Below are 20,309 nucleotides of genomic sequence, written 5' to 3'. Positions count from 1 at the left end.
GTACTCACTTTGTCCTTGCTTTTGCCTCCTAAAGCAGTTTATAAAGCTTGAAAAAACGACTCCTTTGTATCATATGGAAAATAACTGTGCTGTAAGAAACAATACCAAGGCTGAAAAGCCTAAAATTAGACCTGCGAGCTTTGCTTTCATTGGCAGCGATGTGTGTGCATTCATATTGTCCCAATCTTATATTCTACCTCTTCTTTCTAAAGACACTACTTTCTGAAAAACACTAAAGCTTAAAATTAGCAAAACTCTCTGATTTAAGGGTATTCTGACCTTGGTGACTGGCTATTTTGGTAACACTCACCTTTAAGTTTTAACAGTGAATTACAAGATCAGACCGTTTTCAAAAGCAGTAGCAAAGAAAACGCATTTGCAGAACAAAAAGGCTGAACATCTCTGAAATGGTGCCTGGAATAACCCTGTAATTTCCAGGTTGCTTTTTTTCCCCTCCTAAGAAAACTGAAACACAAATTTAATAGCTGTATTTTTCTATCCTGAAAGAAAGCTAATGAAGAAATATGCATCATATATAACATGGCTGGTGCTGGACAACACGGGACTAACAGGGATAATTTAGTCGTAACAGGTCAGCATCTATGATATACCCATTCTCTTCTCACTCACATTCATCCAGTTCCCACTGTAGTCAACAGGGGGAATAAATAAGAGCAAAATGTATCCAAAAGGTCAAACTTCATGGATTTTCAAATGAAAAAAGCCATAGAGAGGCTAAAGTGAAGACAATGCTAGCCACTGCCTTACAGATAATGCAAGCTGCTGCTAGTGTATATTTTGACAGTCTCTTTGTGGAATTTCAGGATAAAATATGAACTTGGCAGTGAACCTGAAGGGGTATAGTCAGAGCAGTCCAATTTCAACAGACTATCAAGATGAACTGTGGGGAGTTATTTTACAGCTTTACAGCCATAGATCACTCTGAACCACTGCAGTGGTACTTGTAGAACACTACGATATAAATAGCAAAACTACATCCACTATCTAGATACCTGTGGTATGCTCAGACAGAGCACTTTTTAGGTAACTATATACCATTGAATGTGCTACAGATAAAATACTTGAGTTAGGATATTAGATACAGATAGAAATAATGCAACAGTTATTTATCCATCAAAAAATGCTGATGTGGATCTCTAACAGCACTAGCACTAAGAGCATAAGGTACCAAATCAGGGGGTGATTTTCTGTCAGGAAAAGAGAATTTAATTCTAGCACTGTTACAGTGAACAAGGAACCAAGTAGTTTCTTGGAGTTAAGACCAGGGTAAGTCTAGACAAAGCTTGCCCTGAACTGCATTCAGTGTTTCCCACTGGAAAGTCTGTGGCCATAAAAAGTAATGTTTTCAAACTAAGACAAAGAGCCAGAGAATACTATCTATTTCATCACACTGATTTTGTCAGTATTTCCTAAAGTTTCCTACACCCTGGAAACTGCGTAGGCTGTCCTTCAAGCTTCACTTACCAAAGCAGCAATCTTCACGGGACACACAGTGGCATTTCAGACTATGTTGAGCTTTTGGAAAAAGAATTGAGGCTGGTTGCATCACTGAGACAAAATGGAGATATTAACCACCAACTGCCTCATGAGCAGCATGGAAACCCTGAGAAAGGTAAATATACCTTTCTCGGGACCAGGAAATTTTGTCCTAGTTCCAACCTGAGGATGAGGTAATTTTTTCCTAGGACAGCCCTTCTTTTGTGCCTGATTAAGCCAGGTAATTACCTCCTGGATTTTGCGGGTAGGAACATGATGTGCAGTAAGTCCATTTATGGGGCTGTGGTTTCAGTCTCAAGCTTAGCTTTCTATTCTTACTTACAGAGAGTTGTTTTTACTGCCTTGATAACTGCAATCTTGGAAGTTTGTGTAACTCTTTCAAACTCTTCTAATGACTCAATCACTATGGACATGCTTATACCTGAGTATTAGTTCAGACTGAAATCAGGAGTGGGTATGAACTACAAAAGGTATTAATGAGAAATGCAAGGCAATAACACTCTCATCCCCTTCTTAACCTTCAGTAAAGCATCTATTAACACAGCTATGTTTCCAAAGAATAACAATTCTATATAGACTAAGAGCATGTATACAAAGAACTATTTTCACAGAATCACAGAATCCCAAGGGTTGGAAGGGACCTCAAAAGATCATCTAGTCCAACCCCCCTGCAAGAGCAGGGTAACCTACAGTACATCACACAGGAACTTGTCCAGGCGGGCCTTGAATATCTCCAGTGTAGGAGACTCCACAACCCCCCTGGGCAACCTGTTCCAGTGCTATGTCACTCTTACAGTAAAGAAGTTCTTCCTGATGTTAACGTGGAACTTCCTATGTTCCAGTTTACACCCATTTTCCCAAAGAATATCAGAAACAGGAGAGCTCCTCTTTGCTATTCACTTCACTACATAAATGTGATCTCTCATTTTACATAGAACATGTAAGACCAATGGGCCTATATACTTACAGAAAGAAATTTCATATTATTATTGATTACAATGGATAATCAATAGTAAACTGAATCCATAGTAAATTGATTCTGCTACAGGATTTTATAAGAACTGCACTGGAAGGAGAATTACTACATTAGAATAATCAAACTTATACAGATTCTGCAGTAAGCTGTAGAATCCTTTTAAAAATGAGTTTAGTTATATTTATTTTAAAAGATTCCCCACAGATCCTGAGATCCCCACACAAGCTATGCACACTGTGTTGAATAGTTCATAGATTTTCTATTCTCCGTACTGTAACATACAGAGGTTCTGCATGGAGGTAGAAGATAGCTTTGCAAATTTCTTCATGAATAATGTAGAGAAAAATAAGCTAGGCTCTTCTGAAGCCAACTGACAAAGCAGAGGTAATGGCACAACATCCTGTGTGTGTGAAACAGCTGAGTAAGAAACTTTTCCTCAAAGCTTCACACAGACCTTGGGGAAATGTAAACTTGTGACCTTGGCATAACTGATGCAGCCTGTTTATTTCCTAGGAAAAATGGGTTATTATTCAAGCTTTCTTATGCCTTTATTCACTTGGACAGTCTTCATGGTAGGTGCCAACTGTCACATCAAACCAGTGGGTGCTGAGATGAGTTGTGCACTGGACTGCCAAAGTGCCCCAGTTCCCAGGCCAGCTCTCCCCAGCCCACCCAAGGCAGACACCTGGTGCTAGCAGGCTGTGCCCACACCAGATGCAGAAGCAGGCACCCAGCAGCACCCTCTGTGCTTTACTCCACACCATTCATTCTCCAACCAAGGAAGTACTTATTTCACTCCAAAGCAGTCTAGACATGAGCTAATATATATATACATCACTGATGCAGAGATTACTACCTGACATAAAACCAGAAGAAAGCATCTGATAAAGAGAAAAAAAAATAGGTTGAGTAAGCTTCATGCGAGTAAATATATTCCTATGATAATCTCCTTTTTGAACAGCTACTTCATCTGCTCACCGCAGGAAGGGCTGCTCGATGCTTCTCACCAGCCATATTCTGCTTTTCCACTCCTTGAGGCTTGGTTTTATTTTGGCTGAGGGGCAGTGAGATTTAGAGAAATCCTTGCAGGAATGGCAGAGTGCAGGCAGCTGCCTTGCCTACTAATCAATGAATGCTGCCCAGGAATAGAGACAGGATGAGCACTGTTTCCTGCCTGCCCATTCATCTGTCCCCCTGGGAAAAAGCAAAACTGCAGCGACGCATTAATGCATGTGCTGTCCAAGTGCCTCAGGCAGAAAAATAAGCAAAGTATCAAGTAACTAACTGAGCCCTTTGAGCTACCCATGGGATGCAGGGCTGTTCCAGCCAAAGCAAAGTCCCACTACAGTTAAATTATAACTTTAAATTTTTCATTTAGAATCATAAAAAGTCCTGTTGAATGGTATGAAACTACAACAATAGAATAAAACTGGAAAGCTCTTTTGCTGAAAAACAACCAGACTGTGAAGTTCTAACTTCAGAATACACACCTAAGCTGAAAAGTTTGCTGTACCAGCTCTGGAGTCTTGCTATGCTGAAAAAAAAATTGTACAACCAACTCATATATGGCAGGTTTTAATCTTTTGTCTTACATAACGTGGACTTGGCTGACAGCACTTAATAACAACTTAATGGAGCCTGATGGAGTTGAATTGGCTCATATCCAGTGTGATTGGTGCTCAAATGACTCCGCTCTTAAATATTTTGCCACAATAATAAACAGGAAGCAATGATAACCTATAGTTGGCCAAAGAAATAGCGAGTTTTCAAAGGAAAAACAGGGAACACACAATTTCTAGACCATTTCACATAAAACAGGTACCTTTCATTTTCTTCTGCTCTAGTGCTTTAAAAAAACCCTACTTTAACCAGGTCTCAGTCTTTACATTTTCACACCCATTCACCTCTGTAACAAGCAAGAACAAAGAGCTACTGCTGCCAACTCTTACTGTAACAACAAATATCCAGCACAACCAGAGATTAGCAGAGTGCGATTGGTTATGCCTGTTTACTTCACTGTACTGAGAAATCCTTACATTCCAGTTTATTCACAGACTTCTAGGTAATGCTTTACCATGTCCAAGGAAAAAAGCCACAAAGCCTGTCTAAAATGAAATACAGCTATGTATTATAGGAGAACTCTACCACTTTAGTCTGCCATAAAGCATACAACTGACAAAAAGTAAGTCATATGCTTCTTTCTAAAACATAACTTCAAATCTAAAAGAGAAACTGATCTGGGACCTTATTCTTTCATAGTATATTGACAACTATGTATGCATGAACAATTTTCATGTGTGTACTGGAGACCTGACACCTGTGTTTTATTATAGAAAAACCTAAGAAAAATATGTTAAGGACCACAGCTAAACTGATAAAATTGATGTAATAATTGTATGTGAATGTACTATGTAATTAATCCAATGTAATTAAAACCAAGAGGTAATGGAGACATGCATCTCCTGTCTACTAAAAAAGCACAATCCATGCTGCCAGCTCTAGTCTAAGTGGGTCCTTATTATCACACCACCACCTGACTGAGATCTCAGCACCAAAAGTATAGGAACCTGGGAGAGATGTAAATACCACTGTAACCAACAAATTGCCACTGTAAAAATATTCCAAAGTTAGAGTGACGGTGGCCTAGTAATTTAAATTTAAAACAGTTATTACTTTCAGTTCATTAATACTTTTATTTCATTTTTAGTTCATGAGTGGCACACAAGCACTTGCTTCTGTAAGAATTTATAAGTATAGCCAGTATTTCTAAACTGCATTGTTTAGCTTCAAACCAAGTACCTCAGGGAGCCAAGAGGAAAGACAAGCCTCAGGAACAGGTCACAGGCAGACAATGGTAACAACTCTGTATTGGTCCCATTACTCCAGGGAAGGATTACATTGCGATTTTAATCTGACAGTCCAGTTCCATTGCCAGGAAGGGTTATATATACCCTTCAAAGAAAACCTCTCCCATTTTTTGAAACAGCTCCTTGTTTAGTGTCCTGTGTATATTCTAGGACTTGCATAGCACACGCAGGGCAGGGCAAAAAAAGTAAAATACTTGGCATAATTCTTCACCAAGAAAAGAAAAAAAAGGCTTTCGGGTGAGCTAAACCTGCAAAAGAATAGGTGGCAACAGCAAAGCAAGGCGACAGGAAAAGCTTCCCTTTCAAGCAGATACATGTGATTCGGTGACCATGTCAACCCAGCCAGCAAAGGCTGGGCTGCATAAAGAGATCAGCCCAAGCTGGTGCCACTGTTAACCCTCCCACTGTCAGGACCACAGATCACCTGGTGCTGGGGTAATCAGGCACTGCATTTCACTTCAGTCAAGAGAGACCAGTATCACACCAAAAGTCCAATGAGAAACTGCTTTCATCCAAATTTCTAGGTCCATCCTCATTCCTTCCAAATACCAAATGTGGTCACCACACCAGCAAATCCTCTACTACTCATCTCACTGTCAGATGCAGAAAACAATCACCAACGTAGGAATGATATCTGAACTGTATAGACAGGTCTTCTGAGGAAGAGAGTGGCTTCTACTGATGAGTGGGACCAAAACACTTGTGGCTTAACAGTGAAAAATTTACACAAATGCCAAACATTTTTTCACCCTGTCTTGCAACTAGAAGCAGGGGTTTTGAGGTTTTAGTCAAGCTCTTTCATATCAGCAGTGCAAACTGAGTTCCTCCCATGAAAGGAACCTCACTATAACACGTGATCAGATAGGTAAAACATGGTCTACAATTCACTATGAGAAGCAGTGTCTTGGATTCCACCCTCTGCTTTGCCTTCAGTTTTCTAAGAGCTCTTGGACGAGTCACGTTTCTGTCTTCAGCATCATCATGTAATACAGTGTGAATGAAATCATGTCAAATTCTATAAATTTGCCAATACTGTAGGTGTCATATCCCATTCAAAACTGACATCAGCGGTGAAAAACTACATAGCACATAAATACAACTGCAAAACAATGAGCAACTTGTCATTTAAATACTTCAAAATCAGGACGCCCAAACTAACAGCTTTTTACAGAAAAAAAGCAGGATTTTTAAAAGCAGTAGCTCAATCATAAGATCAATGAATCATATGATGAGAGTACATTTAAAGCCTTATGCAAATGCTTCACATTTTATTTTTCAATCCTTCTCCCCACTTAGTTTCATGTCCCAAATGCTTCCAGATGAGCAAATTCCCCTGCACCCACACAGAACTCACTGCCAGAGGGAGTCTGCACTGGGGGTGCTCCTCTGGTCATTTTTAGGACTTACTTGCATGTGACTTAAAACTATTTCAATTCCCCTTCTTCTTCCCCAACAGCTGAATCTATCACCCATCTCACACATACATATAAGTAAAGCTACCACAGCTCAGCTAGCTAGCTAATGGCATCTCAGTTAAGGCTTCCTCTAAGCACCTGCCATGCTTTTGTCCTAGTATGGTTCTCATACAGCCTGGCTATTGTTACATCTGAAGATGCAGACCAAAGAAAAGTTGCAAGAATCAGCTGGATTTATCACTAAATTCAGTGTTTCCTGGAAATTCAGATTTTCCCCTGCAAAGTTGTCTCATTACACATAAAAAAAAGTGAGAAGTGGTGAATCCATTGGTGATTTTCTAATTAATCACCCTTTTTGTGAGAGGGTCTCCACTCTTTTGTCTTTCCTAGATGTTGACACCTTTGCCTTCTGCAACCTTCAAATGCTATCCTACTCCTTTTCCTCACTTCCCCCTTCCTTTTTGATTCATTTAAAATGTCTTCTCCCTAGCACTGAAATCCTCACAGGTCTGATCCTGCCTACATCTCTAACATGATTCATGATCACACCTTCTCTTTTTCCCCAAGTCTCATCTCCTTTAAGCTATGAGCTAGCTAAATACTTACACCTACATCTCTAGTCAACTCTGTTCAAACCAACAGATTTTCCCATGTATTTAAATCTAATTACTCACGGAAGTGTTTTGGTGCTTCAAGACGTTCTTTGCACTACTCAAATCCATTCTTCAATCCAGTTCTTCCAGTAGGGATCTGATGCATCAGCTCACAGAATGAGTCCCATTTTGTGTAACCCGGGGACTTTGGTCCAGCTACTTCAGGGTAGGACTGATTCGTAAAAGAAATTTCCAGTTGACATTCAACTCTATGGTAGCATTTAATAATGAAGCACCATCAAGCCATCCTTCCATTTGCTCCCAAATATTTCCTGATGCCTGTGCTTGTGAACAGCGCTGCTAATGCCACTGCCCGGCGACGATATACACTTCCTTTTGCTGTACAGCTACATCTAAATTGCAGTTACTGTAATCTGAATTTTTACAGCATGGCAAATTATCATAGCACAGTTGACACAACATGAATTTGCCCCCTTAATCTGTGTGAAACTGATCCCTCAGTTTGTTTGTTCTCCTAGATTCAATATTTATAGAAGAGTACCTCATTACTCAAGTGTCCAGAGTGATACCACTAGCTTCGATCATTTAGAATAAGAAAAAACAAAACTGCTCATATCTGCAGACTTCTTGAAGGGATTTTCAATGGAAAACAGAAGTACAAGACTAAAACAGCCACTAGACTAGTGTAGGTCTTCCTAGAATCAGGAATGTCATAGATTGCCATTCTGAGTGACAAAATGCAAAATTGCAGAAACAGGTAGTATGTTAGTTGTCTCACACAGCTTCGGATGTTGAAGTCCTTCTGTATGTATCAATGCTGACAACAGTAAATGGTTGTGCTTACCGGGCAACACCGAGAATTACAATTTCAGTATCTCTGTAACATAAAATCCCAGAGCAACCTTGAACGTTTCATGAACTCTTCCTTTTATCTGGACAGGAGCTGACATTGATATACTGTTATTGGTCATCACTAATACACTCCTACTGGTGACAGGGAGATGCATACAGCTGAAGTGAGTCACATATTGCAAGATCTTCCAATTTATATGGAAGAAAGTGGAATTTTCAAAATATCTTTCTGTCTGCTCCTCAGTCAACTACAGAATATAAGACAGCCACTAAAACTCAAACCATAGTTAGACACAGGGATTTTTTTCACATATTTGAAGTGCATGAAGTTGCAGGGTTTGGCCTTTCTTTTTAATTTTAAATAGACTATCTGTATTTCACCAACATTAAACCAGCAATACAAAGTAATGATAGGGCTTTTTGATACCAAAATACAAATTACTTTATTATATTTACCATGAGTTTCTCATGCAACAATTCAGAACCCTGTTAAACTGTTTTCATTTATTTACAGTTGCATATTATGAAAAAAAATCTATATTCAGTGAAAAATATTTGAAGAAGGTACTAATGTAATGTATCTCACAAGAAATAGCATTTAACTAGCAAACAGTTCTCTAGCTCATTTTTGTCTAAAGCAAGCAAACTGCTTTGTGACTGAAGAACTTGTATGAATAGATTTTGTTAAGCTAATTAACAACATGGATGTTACAGCATTAAGTGATATGTACATACTGAGAAGGAGACCACTGATAACAGTATGTAGAAATAAAAAATGCAGATTATGTCATGCTAAATTATTGCAACATTTTCGGTCTTCTGTATCCCATCTTCCCATTCCAACATTACACAACCAAAATAAAAAAAATAAAAGAATAAATACATAGGCTGTGTTCCTACTGTGCAGATTTACAAGAAGCTCCCTTGGGCCTTGCACTGAGGTATGGGGAGGCAGGGCACTGAAGAGAGTGATTCGAGAGATACACAGAAAGAACACAGCTGTATTCAACATGTTTGCATTGTACCGTGACTACTTACAGACTTTTCCCTGAAAACACCAATCTAGAGATACTTATATACAAACCCAGCTGTTTAGAACGTGCTCTAGGTGTGCCTACACCACAGCCCCTGCAGCTGGAGTAGATGCGTGCCTGAGCCAGCTTTTACCTTAATGGCTTTGCCACTGTAACCAGCCCCACCAGGACAAAGCAGAACGTGCTGCAGGCCGCATAACCTGCTCCAGGGCAGGATGAAGACTTGAGTACAGCTAAGCTCTGTACTGCTGTGTCTGGCTTGCTGCAGATACATCATATATTTGGTTTAGGGATAGGTTGAGTATGTCAGCATATTTCATTCACAACCTAGTGACTGCAGGATAAATATATCCTGATTAGCTTTGCAGGAGAAGGACTCAGTTGCTGCTATCAGACATGGATTGGTTCAATGTCACTCTGTGAAACCTCTGAACATGCATCTTTGTGCACACTCTGCAGTTACAAAATCTTTTATATGTTGCTAGAATTTTAAAATTACCCTTACAGCTCTGTACATACAGCTGCACTTCCTAAAACAGATCCTTGTTTTATACAGCTAACAGTTTAAAAACCAAACACAAAACCACAGTTAAAATGCAAGATGAAGGAGGCATCCCCTGTGGTGAAACACAGCCAGGTATCATTAAGGAGAGGGAGATGGGCAACAGGAGACTGTTGGATCAGAATCAAAGAAGAAAGGAAGCAGAGACAGAGAGGGAGGAAAAAAGGGATCAGTGAAGGCTAAAGGATGAGATACAACATGAAGCAGAGTTAGCATCTGCTGACATTTCAGGATTAAATTCTCATAACAGAGTGGGAAGCCTGAATGAGTAATGTTCACCACTTAAACCATGTAGAAATTAGTATTACTTATGGATCTGTGTTTCAGTAGCACCTCTTTGTGGCAGACATCTGAGAAAATTGTAAAGCCTCATAACCCCTTCCAACCCTCCTAGCTCCCCAGACAAGAATTATTATCAGTAAAAAACAGCCATTGAACTCAATAGGTAAGCACTCACCCAATGTGTACAATAGCAAGAGACAGCTCTTGTAAGCGAAACTAGTTAATGAAAAATGATGAAGGCTACTTTGTGATCTACTTACCATACCTGAGGAGGAAAATGAAGCCTTAGAAACTATCTTTCTTAGGCACTCTGGCATTTCACTAATACAGCTGAATCATTAGAAATTCACTGTCAGAAGGCAGCAGGCGTATTTTATGTACTTATATCAGAAAAACAATTTGTGATTTCTTTGATTCTCTTAATTTAAGGATGTGTTGTATGTCAGTGTTAACAAGGTAAGCCACCTAATGTTCTGAAGACCAAAAAGGATGACAATCTTCTAAAAGTTCTCATTTTGAATGGATATGAAAGACCAGATTCCAAGCCCACTGGAGCACACTGCAGAGCATCCTTTGACCTTAAAATGTGCCTAATGTAATCAGATACAAGAGTACTAATATATCCAAGCCAGATGCAAAACCCCAAAACAGGTGAAAAATACAGGCCAAACTTCATTAGAAGGCATTTGAAGAAATGGTCATTTCATATCAATCAGGCTGGTTTGCAAAAAGTGACAGTATAATCCAATGTTTCATGCATCAAACTAAAATTCCTGTTCAGGCTGTCATACTTTCAAACTGAAAGCCTTTTATGCAGTTCAAAACAGGGTATTTCAAGACCATCCTTGAATGTAGGTACTCATTTGTGTCATTTGAAAAAAAAAAATACATTCAAATGAAAATTTACTTCTTTAAAAAAGTGCAGTATATAAGAACATCAACTGTATATGTGCTGGGCATCAGCAATACTTGCACAAATAACTTTTTGAGTGTTATCCACTATATAAGCTGATTTTATTCTCAGTGTTAAGACCTTGTAAAAATGTTCACTTTTACTAACTTTTCAAAATCACTATTTTTTTTCCTAGATATACGAACTTCTATTAAAAAAAAAAGCATTTTAATTCAAACTGCTAATACGCCAAATAAGAGTCTTCAGTTACTTTGTATTTCTAAATATAGCAGATAAGAGTACACAGAAATATGCTGTATTCTAAGAGCTTTTATAAACAAGATGTTCTAATTTTAGAGGACTCCATTCTGAACAAGGTCTAATTAAACACACAGATATTCTCAAATGCAGTCCACAAAAAGTGTAATGTTCGGCTCTCCTCACTTCCATTTAACTCCATCTTGTAGTGAGTGATTTAATATCCGCTTTTGAGTAAAAATGTTTTGTACTGGGTGGAAGACTAATCTTTTATTGAAAAAGAGAAAGTATTTTTTAGATACTAAAATCAGGTCACAGGTATTTTACAAGCACCTGGCTCAATAGCTTACCTATTTAAGATTAATATTCTTTCAACTACTTCATAGATTGATTGGCTCAAGACCTGGTAATGAACACCAGAACCAAACTGCATGTTTTAACACTAAGGATAATTAACTACTGCAAAATCCTAGGGAGAACTGCAAAAAAAACCCAAAAAAACCCCATTACCTATGGTCTTGTAAATCAACACTGATTTTGGGTTGGTTGGGATTGTTTGCTTGGGGGGGGGGGGGAGGGGGTTGGTTGGGTTTTGGTTTGGGTTTTTTTGGTTTTTTTTTTTTTCAATAAAAACAAAAAGGTATGTGCTTCATGAACAGAAGACTAGACAAGCACTGCTGAGTCAAATGCTACGGACTCTGCTAGACACTTGGTTAAGGTTCATATTATTTCCCCTTGCAGAGTTAAACATATATGAATCTAAGAGCTTTCTAAAACACGCCTTCCTACTCAGCTACAAGTAATTAAAGTAGCTTTCATCCAAAAGTTTAAAACCTTGCATTTGTCTAAAAGCTCTGTAAATTATCATCAGAGTTTGCTTTTTTCCCTGAGTATAGATTATGACTTGTACATTGCTGACAGTATATTCCTTATCAAAGTTTGAAGAACCAAGATAATCCCACTGGCTGTTACAATGGTGGATTCAAGTCATTCAGAGGTAAACAGTATCTTGCTACTTTGTTATGACTAACTATGATATGAAAATACCCTGGTAGGACCAAATAAAAACAAAACAGTTGAAAAGCCATTTATACGTCATACCATTATGGATGTCAGTTTTACATCTCTTCATCAATGAATTCTGAGAAAGTCCAAGTCAGTGAACAAGAAACAGGTAAAATGATTCTTTCTGGTATTTAGTAAACTATACAGTGGAGCTGCATAAAAACAATGATGCGTTTCTAAAATCATTATTTAAAATTACATCTGCTTTAAGCCAAAAGTGATTAAAGATCATTTTAATAAAAAAGTTTGGTGTCTCATATATATTAGTGTTAAAGCTATACAAATCACCATTACAGCTTGGATTTTTCCTGCACATCAATTTAGATTCTTGTAATGTAGATTGTGTAGATATTCTTCTCCAAATGGCTTTCTGATCATAAAGTGATTTTTAAATACTTTATCTTCCTGGTAAAAACCCCACCTGATTACCGCAAATTATCGCTTCTCATGGCTTTAAAAATCGTAGGTTGTTGACAAACTCAAGAATGTAGCAAACTCTTGCTTTTTCAAAACAGTGAAACTGGGGAAGCTATAATACATTTTGTTAAATTTGTGCAATCTGGGATTGAAAAAGTGACTCAGTGGGATTTGTTCCAGGCAGAGAATCTCCAATAATATCTGTAATACTTCTTTCTTTGTCCTCGATATCAGCATTTTAGAATACAATATGTTTAAGTCATTTAGGCATTTTGTCATCACAAACCTAATGAACACTGTTTGTTTCAATCAACTGTGGTTTTACAAGTTATTTTATGAAACATATTCTGTTCCTTAGCCTCCTCAGGGGAATAATCACAAAGAAAACCAGCTTGATATTTTTAACAAACACATTAGTGAAATGGAATATCAAGTGATTTCTATCTTTTCCTCTCCTTCAACTGGCTCCCCAAAACTACTTACTTTTTACAACCTTCAGCTATGAGACCATCTCTAATAATCTGCCTTAATTTCCTACATGTGTGTTATTGTCCTTTGGGTCATACTCATACCTAAATGTGGAAACACTCCTGAAAGCAGAAACCCTGTGGATTATGTCCGCATAAAGTTTAAAACACAAACTGAAAAAATACATCTATATTCTTAGCAACTTAAATCATAACTTAAAAAGCAGTAGGATTTGAAGCACTACCCAGGCATTTTGCATTCCACAAACAAGTATCCTTTTTATCATCTGTTTCAGTATCTTTGAAAGGGATTATAGATATTACTCTCAGAGCAATAGTATAAAATTCAAAAGATAAGATTCTCTCTTTTCTATGAATAAAGATAAGAGTCAGAACTGAAGTAAGAAAGTGCCTCCCTGTAATGGAAGCAAATCTGGACCCTTACATCTTACAGCACTACATATGCTTATGGTCTTCCCTATGTCTGCTGTATTCCGATATCAGAAACACTTTCAGCAATGCCACGTAGAAAAGCTACACAGTAAGACATGATCTTTCCCAAGGATTAAAGGAAATAAACAGTGAAGAACATAACAGGTAAAGAGAAAAGCAATTCAAAGATGCAATTAAGGTACACAAACAGAAGAAACAAAGTTACTCTCCAAAGGAAGAACGAAAAAGGTTAAGGATGTACAGAATGTTAAAAGGTATGCAAATGCAAGTAATGGGGACCCACAAGAAAATGGGGACAGATAACACAGTCTAGGCTAATCAGTGAAGTCTGAGTCGAAATTAGGCTTGAAGAATAATGTGTGAAGACCACACGGCTGCTCTTCTTTCCTAGTGTAATACAAAATTAAAGGAAAGTGAAAAATCTGCCGGCAATTAAATTTTGCAACACGATTCTTTTTAGATCACTCTAACAACAAAGGAAATTTAGCCCCAGCCCATGCTGCTAAAACAAATTAAAAACAAAGGGATGAAGTCCAATGCTGAAAACGTTTGACATCACAGACGAGCACAGTTTTGCATGTAAGTGCTACGTGTTTCAATTCCAAGTACTTTAAAAAGAAATCTGCCCATCGTATTTAAAATGTTCTAACGCTAATTTCAATTAGTGTTTAGTTTCTAATTTCAACTGCTGTTTAATTCACAACTGGAGGATGAGCCAGCATTGTGTTCCCAAGTGGCATAAAATTCTGGAAATCATAGAATCATAGAAATCCACAAGAATCTGCAGAATTTACACAAGTGAATACATAAAACATGAGCATGAGGCACAAATATAACAGAAAAAACTCAGGAATGTGCAGTGCAGACAGACATAAATTTAGAATTGCAAAAGTGCAAAACAGAACCAGGACAACAGCTTGAAAAGTAGACAGTTTTGGAAGCTCCCATAACAAAGTTCACCATATTCACGTGTTTGTTAAAAGGAATCTACATTCTTAGATTCAGATCATGCCTGCAGCTGCATTGAGTACAGGCAGAAAAGTCAAGAGGGCTATACCATCCCAACACATGGAGAAGGGAGCTGCAGGAGCTTGGTACCGCAGCCCATTCATTCCCTGAGCCCTTGAGCAAGATGGTGCTGGAAGGAGCATAGGGATCCCCGGTGCAGCCCAGCTATGCTGCAGTCAGCAGGGTGTCGCACCCTGGGACACACGCAGTGCTTTCCCAAACAGATCCAATGCCAGCTTCATTGCATCGCTTCTAACCCACGCAGCCAGCCTGATTCCTGCAGGCTGAACCAGCAATCCTCAGCTGTGCTCTGTTTTGCTCTGCCCTGTCCTACCCATCACATCCCACCTGGACTTTACCTTACTATTCTGGCCAGGGCTTAATTTTTCTTCTAGTTGGAACTGTGGCATGGTATAAGCTATGACTCTGTCGGTGTATTACATCAGGGGAGTGCAGAGCGGGACTTGTACAATGGAACCAACAGCAGTGGGGACATCCCTTGCACTGCTCTGCAGTTGTGAGGTTATGTAATGCCACGAGAGTCTGAAGAAGATGTCGCTCGATGAAACAGCTATTGTGCTGTCAATAACTGGATGCTCCAGAACATGAAGCATGGTGAAAAATCACTGGCGCAATTCTTTGTATGGGTATGCATTTGTACAGGGCAAGAAGACAGGGCGACCTAAAAAACTGATTAAATATTGCAGTTCTATACCAGAGAGGTTTGTGGCTGAGCAAGAAGATAAGGATTCAGTCCTTAATTAAATGGCAGGTATATAACAAGGATCAAGAATGTATTTCCTTATTTTTCCTTGACAGCAGCATTAGTCCACACTACTTTATGTTTTCTTTGAATGGAGAAGTGAAATGTAATTAATTAAAATTGATCACAGTCCACAAAATGCATAGTGCTGCTCCAACACTGAAGAACACACTGAACACAGAAGACCCTTCAAGTAAACCAGTGGTCTTAAATAAACATTGTTCTGTTTTGAAAAAGGCATTCTGTGAAGAAAAAGGGTAGTAGTGAAAACTAATGAGTCTGAAAATGTGTCACAGAAACAACTACTAGTAAGCATGTCTTCTGAAAGGGCCAGTGAATATGTATTTTACAAAGGCTGAGCACACTTGAAAGTTTTACTTGAAAGTGAGGAATCTGTTCCTTATCGTATCCCGGTTAGTAAATACATGCCTCTTTTTCTTCTTCATAAAGAGGTGGTGGTACCTCTGAGAGACGAACTTTCTCATATATGAAGGAAGACAATACCTATCCACAGAAACGGTCACTACAAAATATTGCTAAAAATATTTTGCCAGCAGAATTGTTGGGAGAAGCACCTGTATCTGTTACATTATCATCTCCTTTGCAAGAACATGGAATTTATTCTTACATTTGGCCTTTTGCTAATTGGCTGAGGTTCGTATGTATAAGTAATCACATTTCAGTTTTAATGAAAGGGCAGGTTTTTTAATTACCCTGTTATCTGCACGCTTTTTCAGCCGAAAAGCCTGCCGGTGGAGGTGATCGCCGCCGCCTCCTCACCCTCACCCCCCGGCCTCGCTGCACCGTTTCGGGCGATGCAGGATTTGGGAGCGCAATTTCCCCGCAGAGCCGAGCTCGGGCTCCCCCCTTCGCCCTGGAAAGGCAGAGAGCCCCGTTCCACCTCCCAAAAACTCCTGAACGGGATCCTCCAGGGACCGCGGGGGGGCTGCAGTTGCATAAGATCAGGCTCCTTCCCCCTTCCCCCTCCCCATTCTCCAACCGTTCCTCCCCACGTAGGAGGCCGAAGCTGCCAACCCAGGCTGGGGCAAGGCTGGGGAGCGCTGCGGGAGTATGGACACACACAACACCCCAGGAGATGAAGAGCTCAGTGGGGCTGGGGACAACATGCAGAAGAGGGGCTGTGGGGTGACCTTGCAAGTGGCTTCATGCAGGGATGGGACTGCCCGTCCAGGGGGTGGTCTCCGGTGGCAGCAGTGGGGAGAGAACGGAGAACTCTGGGGAAGCACGGGGCATCCCGGGGTGACGGCGGTGGACCTTTCCACCGGGGTAGGAGGGACCCGAGCTGCAGGGCGCAAGGCAGCGCTGTTGGGGCACTTCCAGCGGCCCCGCCAGAGTCGGCGGCAAGAATCCCGCCCAGAGCAGAGCCCCATGTCCCGGTGCGGCATCCCCGTGGGCTAGGGGAGCGGCCCCGGCACCGCACTGCCGTGACCCGGGCCTTCCCAGCGGGGCCAGGGGGCTAAAGCCCTTCCCGAGGCTGAGGAGAAGCAGGGAGAGGAGGACGCCGTAGTGCCGGCCCGCAGGCAGGCATGCCTCCTCCTCCTCGACCCTCACACACGGCACATCACCCCGCGCGTACAACTCGTCTCCAAGCGGGGCTTGCGCGCAAAGTTGTGCCGGCCGGGCTGACCCTCCCCACACCTTCAGTCCGGCCCTCCGCGGCCGCGCACTTCGCGGAGCCCCGCCACTCCTCTCCGCGTGGTTCAGCGCGGAAAACGCCTCACTTTTCCCCACGGCGGCTCACGATCTGCCTCAACCTGCTCCGTTCCTCCTTTTGTTTTGATCTCTGGATATGGAATTCTCTCTCCCGTCGTCTCCTTCTCCTCCCCAAGCCTTCGTGTGGGAGATGACGGCTGGGACCGCACACCAGCCTGTGTCACCTCCTCCCACCTCCATTTCGCTCCGAGCAGTGCCCGAGAGCGCGGTAGCAGCGCGGCACCTCCGCGCCCGCCCCTCCCGCCGCGCCCGGGGCTCGCCCTGCGCCCGCCCCGCGTGCCGAATAAAACGAAATAACGAAATAAAGCCGCTGTGACGGGCAGCAACAACGGCGACAGGGCGGCCACAAGGGCCGGGAGCACCCCTGCCTTCCCCGCGGGTGTGATGACCTTGCGAGGACTGCTCCTGCTCTTCGCTTTCGCACGGTCTTTAGGGTTTATGATCTTTTTCCTTACTGGCTCTTTCCAAACGCACAACAACGCCAAAGACTTCCACTTTCCCCGAAACAATTTCCAGGCGCAAACCGTGAAGCGAGAGATCGATGCTTCCGTTTGATGCTGCCGGTATCGATATCCGGATCGATGCGGGGCTCGGTCTCCTATCTCGCAACAGCTGACGGCAAATCGCCTCGGGCGCGACTGCCCCGCATCCCGCCCGTGAGGCGACACCCCCGCGCCCGCCGCGGCGAGGACCGCTCGCGCGTATCCACTTCCCTGCTCCCCGGGCGGAGGACCCCCGAGCGATGGGGAGCGGCCGCGCCGACCCCGGCAGCCCCCGCCCCCGCTGTCCTGCCGGGAAGGAGGATACCGCGCGGGGCAGCCCGAGGCAGCGCGTCCCCGGCTCCAACCTCTGCGCCCGGCGGGCAGCCCCGCTGCCGGCGCCCCGGAGAAGCTTCCCGCACGCCCCGAAGCCCGGCGGGCGGGTGCGGAGCGCGGACACCCCCCCCCCCCCCCCCAGCCTGACCCCCTGGCGCACTTACAGAGGGCGCCGAGAGCTGTCCGCGGTGCGGAGGAGGGCGCTGGGCCGCTGGGTCCCGCCGGGGTGCTGGGGCCGGAGGGACGGCGCCTCGCTGCGCGCCCGCCAGCCGCTCGCGCCGCCGCACCTCCCGCCGCGCCTCGCACCGCCGCCGCGCGCGCCCCCGCTCCGCCCCGCGCGCCGCCCGCCCGCCCCGCACTGCAGACCGCCGCCCCGCGCGCACGCGCCGCCCCGCCGCCCGAGCATGCGCCAGGCCGCGCGCCGCCGCGGGCGTGAGGGAGGGGGAGCGCGCGCGCGGCAGGACGAGACGTCGCGTTGGCGGCGGGAGGGCTCGGGAAGGGGGGCGGGGGCCGCGGCGAGAGCGGGGCCGTGCGTGTCACTGCGGGGGCCCGAGCAAAGCCCCGTCGTGCGTGTGCGGGCACGCGGCCTCGCCCTGCGGCTGCGCCTCGTTTGGCGGCTCTTCCACCCAGCGTGTGGAGCCGCCTGCAGCCGTCGTGTGTGCGGGGAGAAGGCTTCACGCTGTGGGCTGCGCCAGGCTGATGGCCCTTGGCTCCCGCGTGTGGAACCTCATAGAAGCACGGAATGGTTTGGGTTGGAGGGACTCAAAACTCATCCAGTTCCAACCTCGTGCCACGGGCAGGGACACCTTCCGCTAGACCAGGTTGCTCCAAGCCCCTTCCAACCTGGCCTTGCGCACTGGCAGGGATGGGGCAGCCACAGCTTCTCTGGGCAACCTGTGCTGCCAGTGTCTCACCACCCTCACAGGGAAGAACTTCTTGCATGTGTGGAGGCATCATCTTGTGTGACAAGTCGCAGTTTCCTTGGTGGCACTTTTCTACAAGCTTCTTACAATAGCAAGGAAGTTATTAGATGGTTTAATTTGTATGATGTTATTCAACCCTTTCATATAAAATTAAACCGGTATCACCCTTCAATATAGAATGCAACTAATGTTGCCCTTCCCTTGCTGTGGTCGCTGTCTTCATAGTAGTTTCTGTTATGAGAGGAGTAAAGATTAAGGCTCTTTCACTAGACATCGCACAGCAGTTGGTAGGACCCTTCTATGGCAATGACATAGGTAAATGTTGACTGTCATGCATGACAAGTTCTGTCACTGACTGTTAACACAAATTAAGCATATTTAGCATGTCTTAAGTGCAACACTGGGGAAAGCGGGTGGATGCAGCAGGGCAGGCAAAATAATCACATGCATAAGAAGGAGTACTTAGATCAAACCATGCCCATTTTTATCTTGCTACTCATAATTTTAGAAAAAATAGAAACACATGAAGACTGTATAATATATGATGGTAGCAATTCTTAGTTTATTGTTGAAATGCCTGAAAATTTCAATATGGAACACAAACTGATGTGATAGTTACTATACAAATTTACAGGAAGCTACAGTATTTTCAGCTTGCTAATGTAGACAGTTGAACTCGTAATTTATCCTTATGTGATACCAAAATCACCAGCTTTTCACCCACCCAGAATTACTTTGTGTGTGTAAGCCAATAATTTTAAAGTTTTACACTTTTTTTTTAATTTCCCAATGTTTTCCTCTCAGTTTGTGTTTTGATTTTCTGTATGTGCAAAAATGCAGCCTGAAAATGCTAAAAATTTAGGTTGATTCCAGACCTGGCACACACAAACAGTTAGGAGGTGATTAACTTCACTGAGTATCTCCAAAATCCCTGCTTTACATGTTCTGATTAATATAAATAATTTCCTGTCATCTTCATATTTTGCTACCCCATTGCTTGCTTGGCCTGCCAGATCATTAATAATCATCTTTAGCATAATGAAAGTTAGCGTGCTGTGGCATCTGCTTGATGAGTTTTAACCGTGTTGTTCCCTCATATTTTCTGTCTCTTGTTCAGTTCTCTGTAAGTTTGTCTTTTCACCATCGCAGTGCAACATTAATTCTGTGTGACCCATTTTGACTGTGTCCACATAGCAGTTACTGCATGACTTCATCGCATCTCAGTAACTCTTCTAGTGGCATGAGTGGTACCTATGGCAGTGTAGAGCTCCGTGTCAGCTGTAAAACCAGGAGTATTTCCTTGGTGCCTTAGATGGGTTTTGCTGCTGCTTCACAGCAAATATCTCAGTCAGCTGGTTGAAAGCTAGCTTGGGGTCATCTACTAAGAGACTGGT

The 20,309-nt window shown here is 42.7% G+C and overlaps 1 protein-coding gene across 1 annotated transcript in view; it reads right to left on the bottom strand.

The window, feature by feature from the left end:
- VSNL1 (visinin like 1) overlaps positions 1-18,398 on the bottom strand; it is an 86,638-nt gene extending 68,240 nt beyond the window's left edge. The window contains 2 exon segments of the mRNA XM_065681677.1: positions 18,157-18,296; positions 18,298-18,398. Of these exon segments, the coding sequence (XP_065537749.1) occupies positions 18,157-18,296; positions 18,298-18,398 (241 nt within the window).
- Between the last annotated feature and the right edge of the window lie 1,911 nt (positions 18,399-20,309).

This window comes from Lathamus discolor, chromosome 5 (genome assembly GCF_037157495.1).
Source record: "Lathamus discolor isolate bLatDis1 chromosome 5, bLatDis1.hap1, whole genome shotgun sequence".
Lineage (NCBI taxonomy): Eukaryota > Metazoa > Chordata > Aves > Psittaciformes > Psittacidae > Lathamus > Lathamus discolor.
The sequence above is the reverse complement of the archived record's forward strand: the minus strand, read 5'-3'. Positions and strand labels throughout refer to the sequence as shown.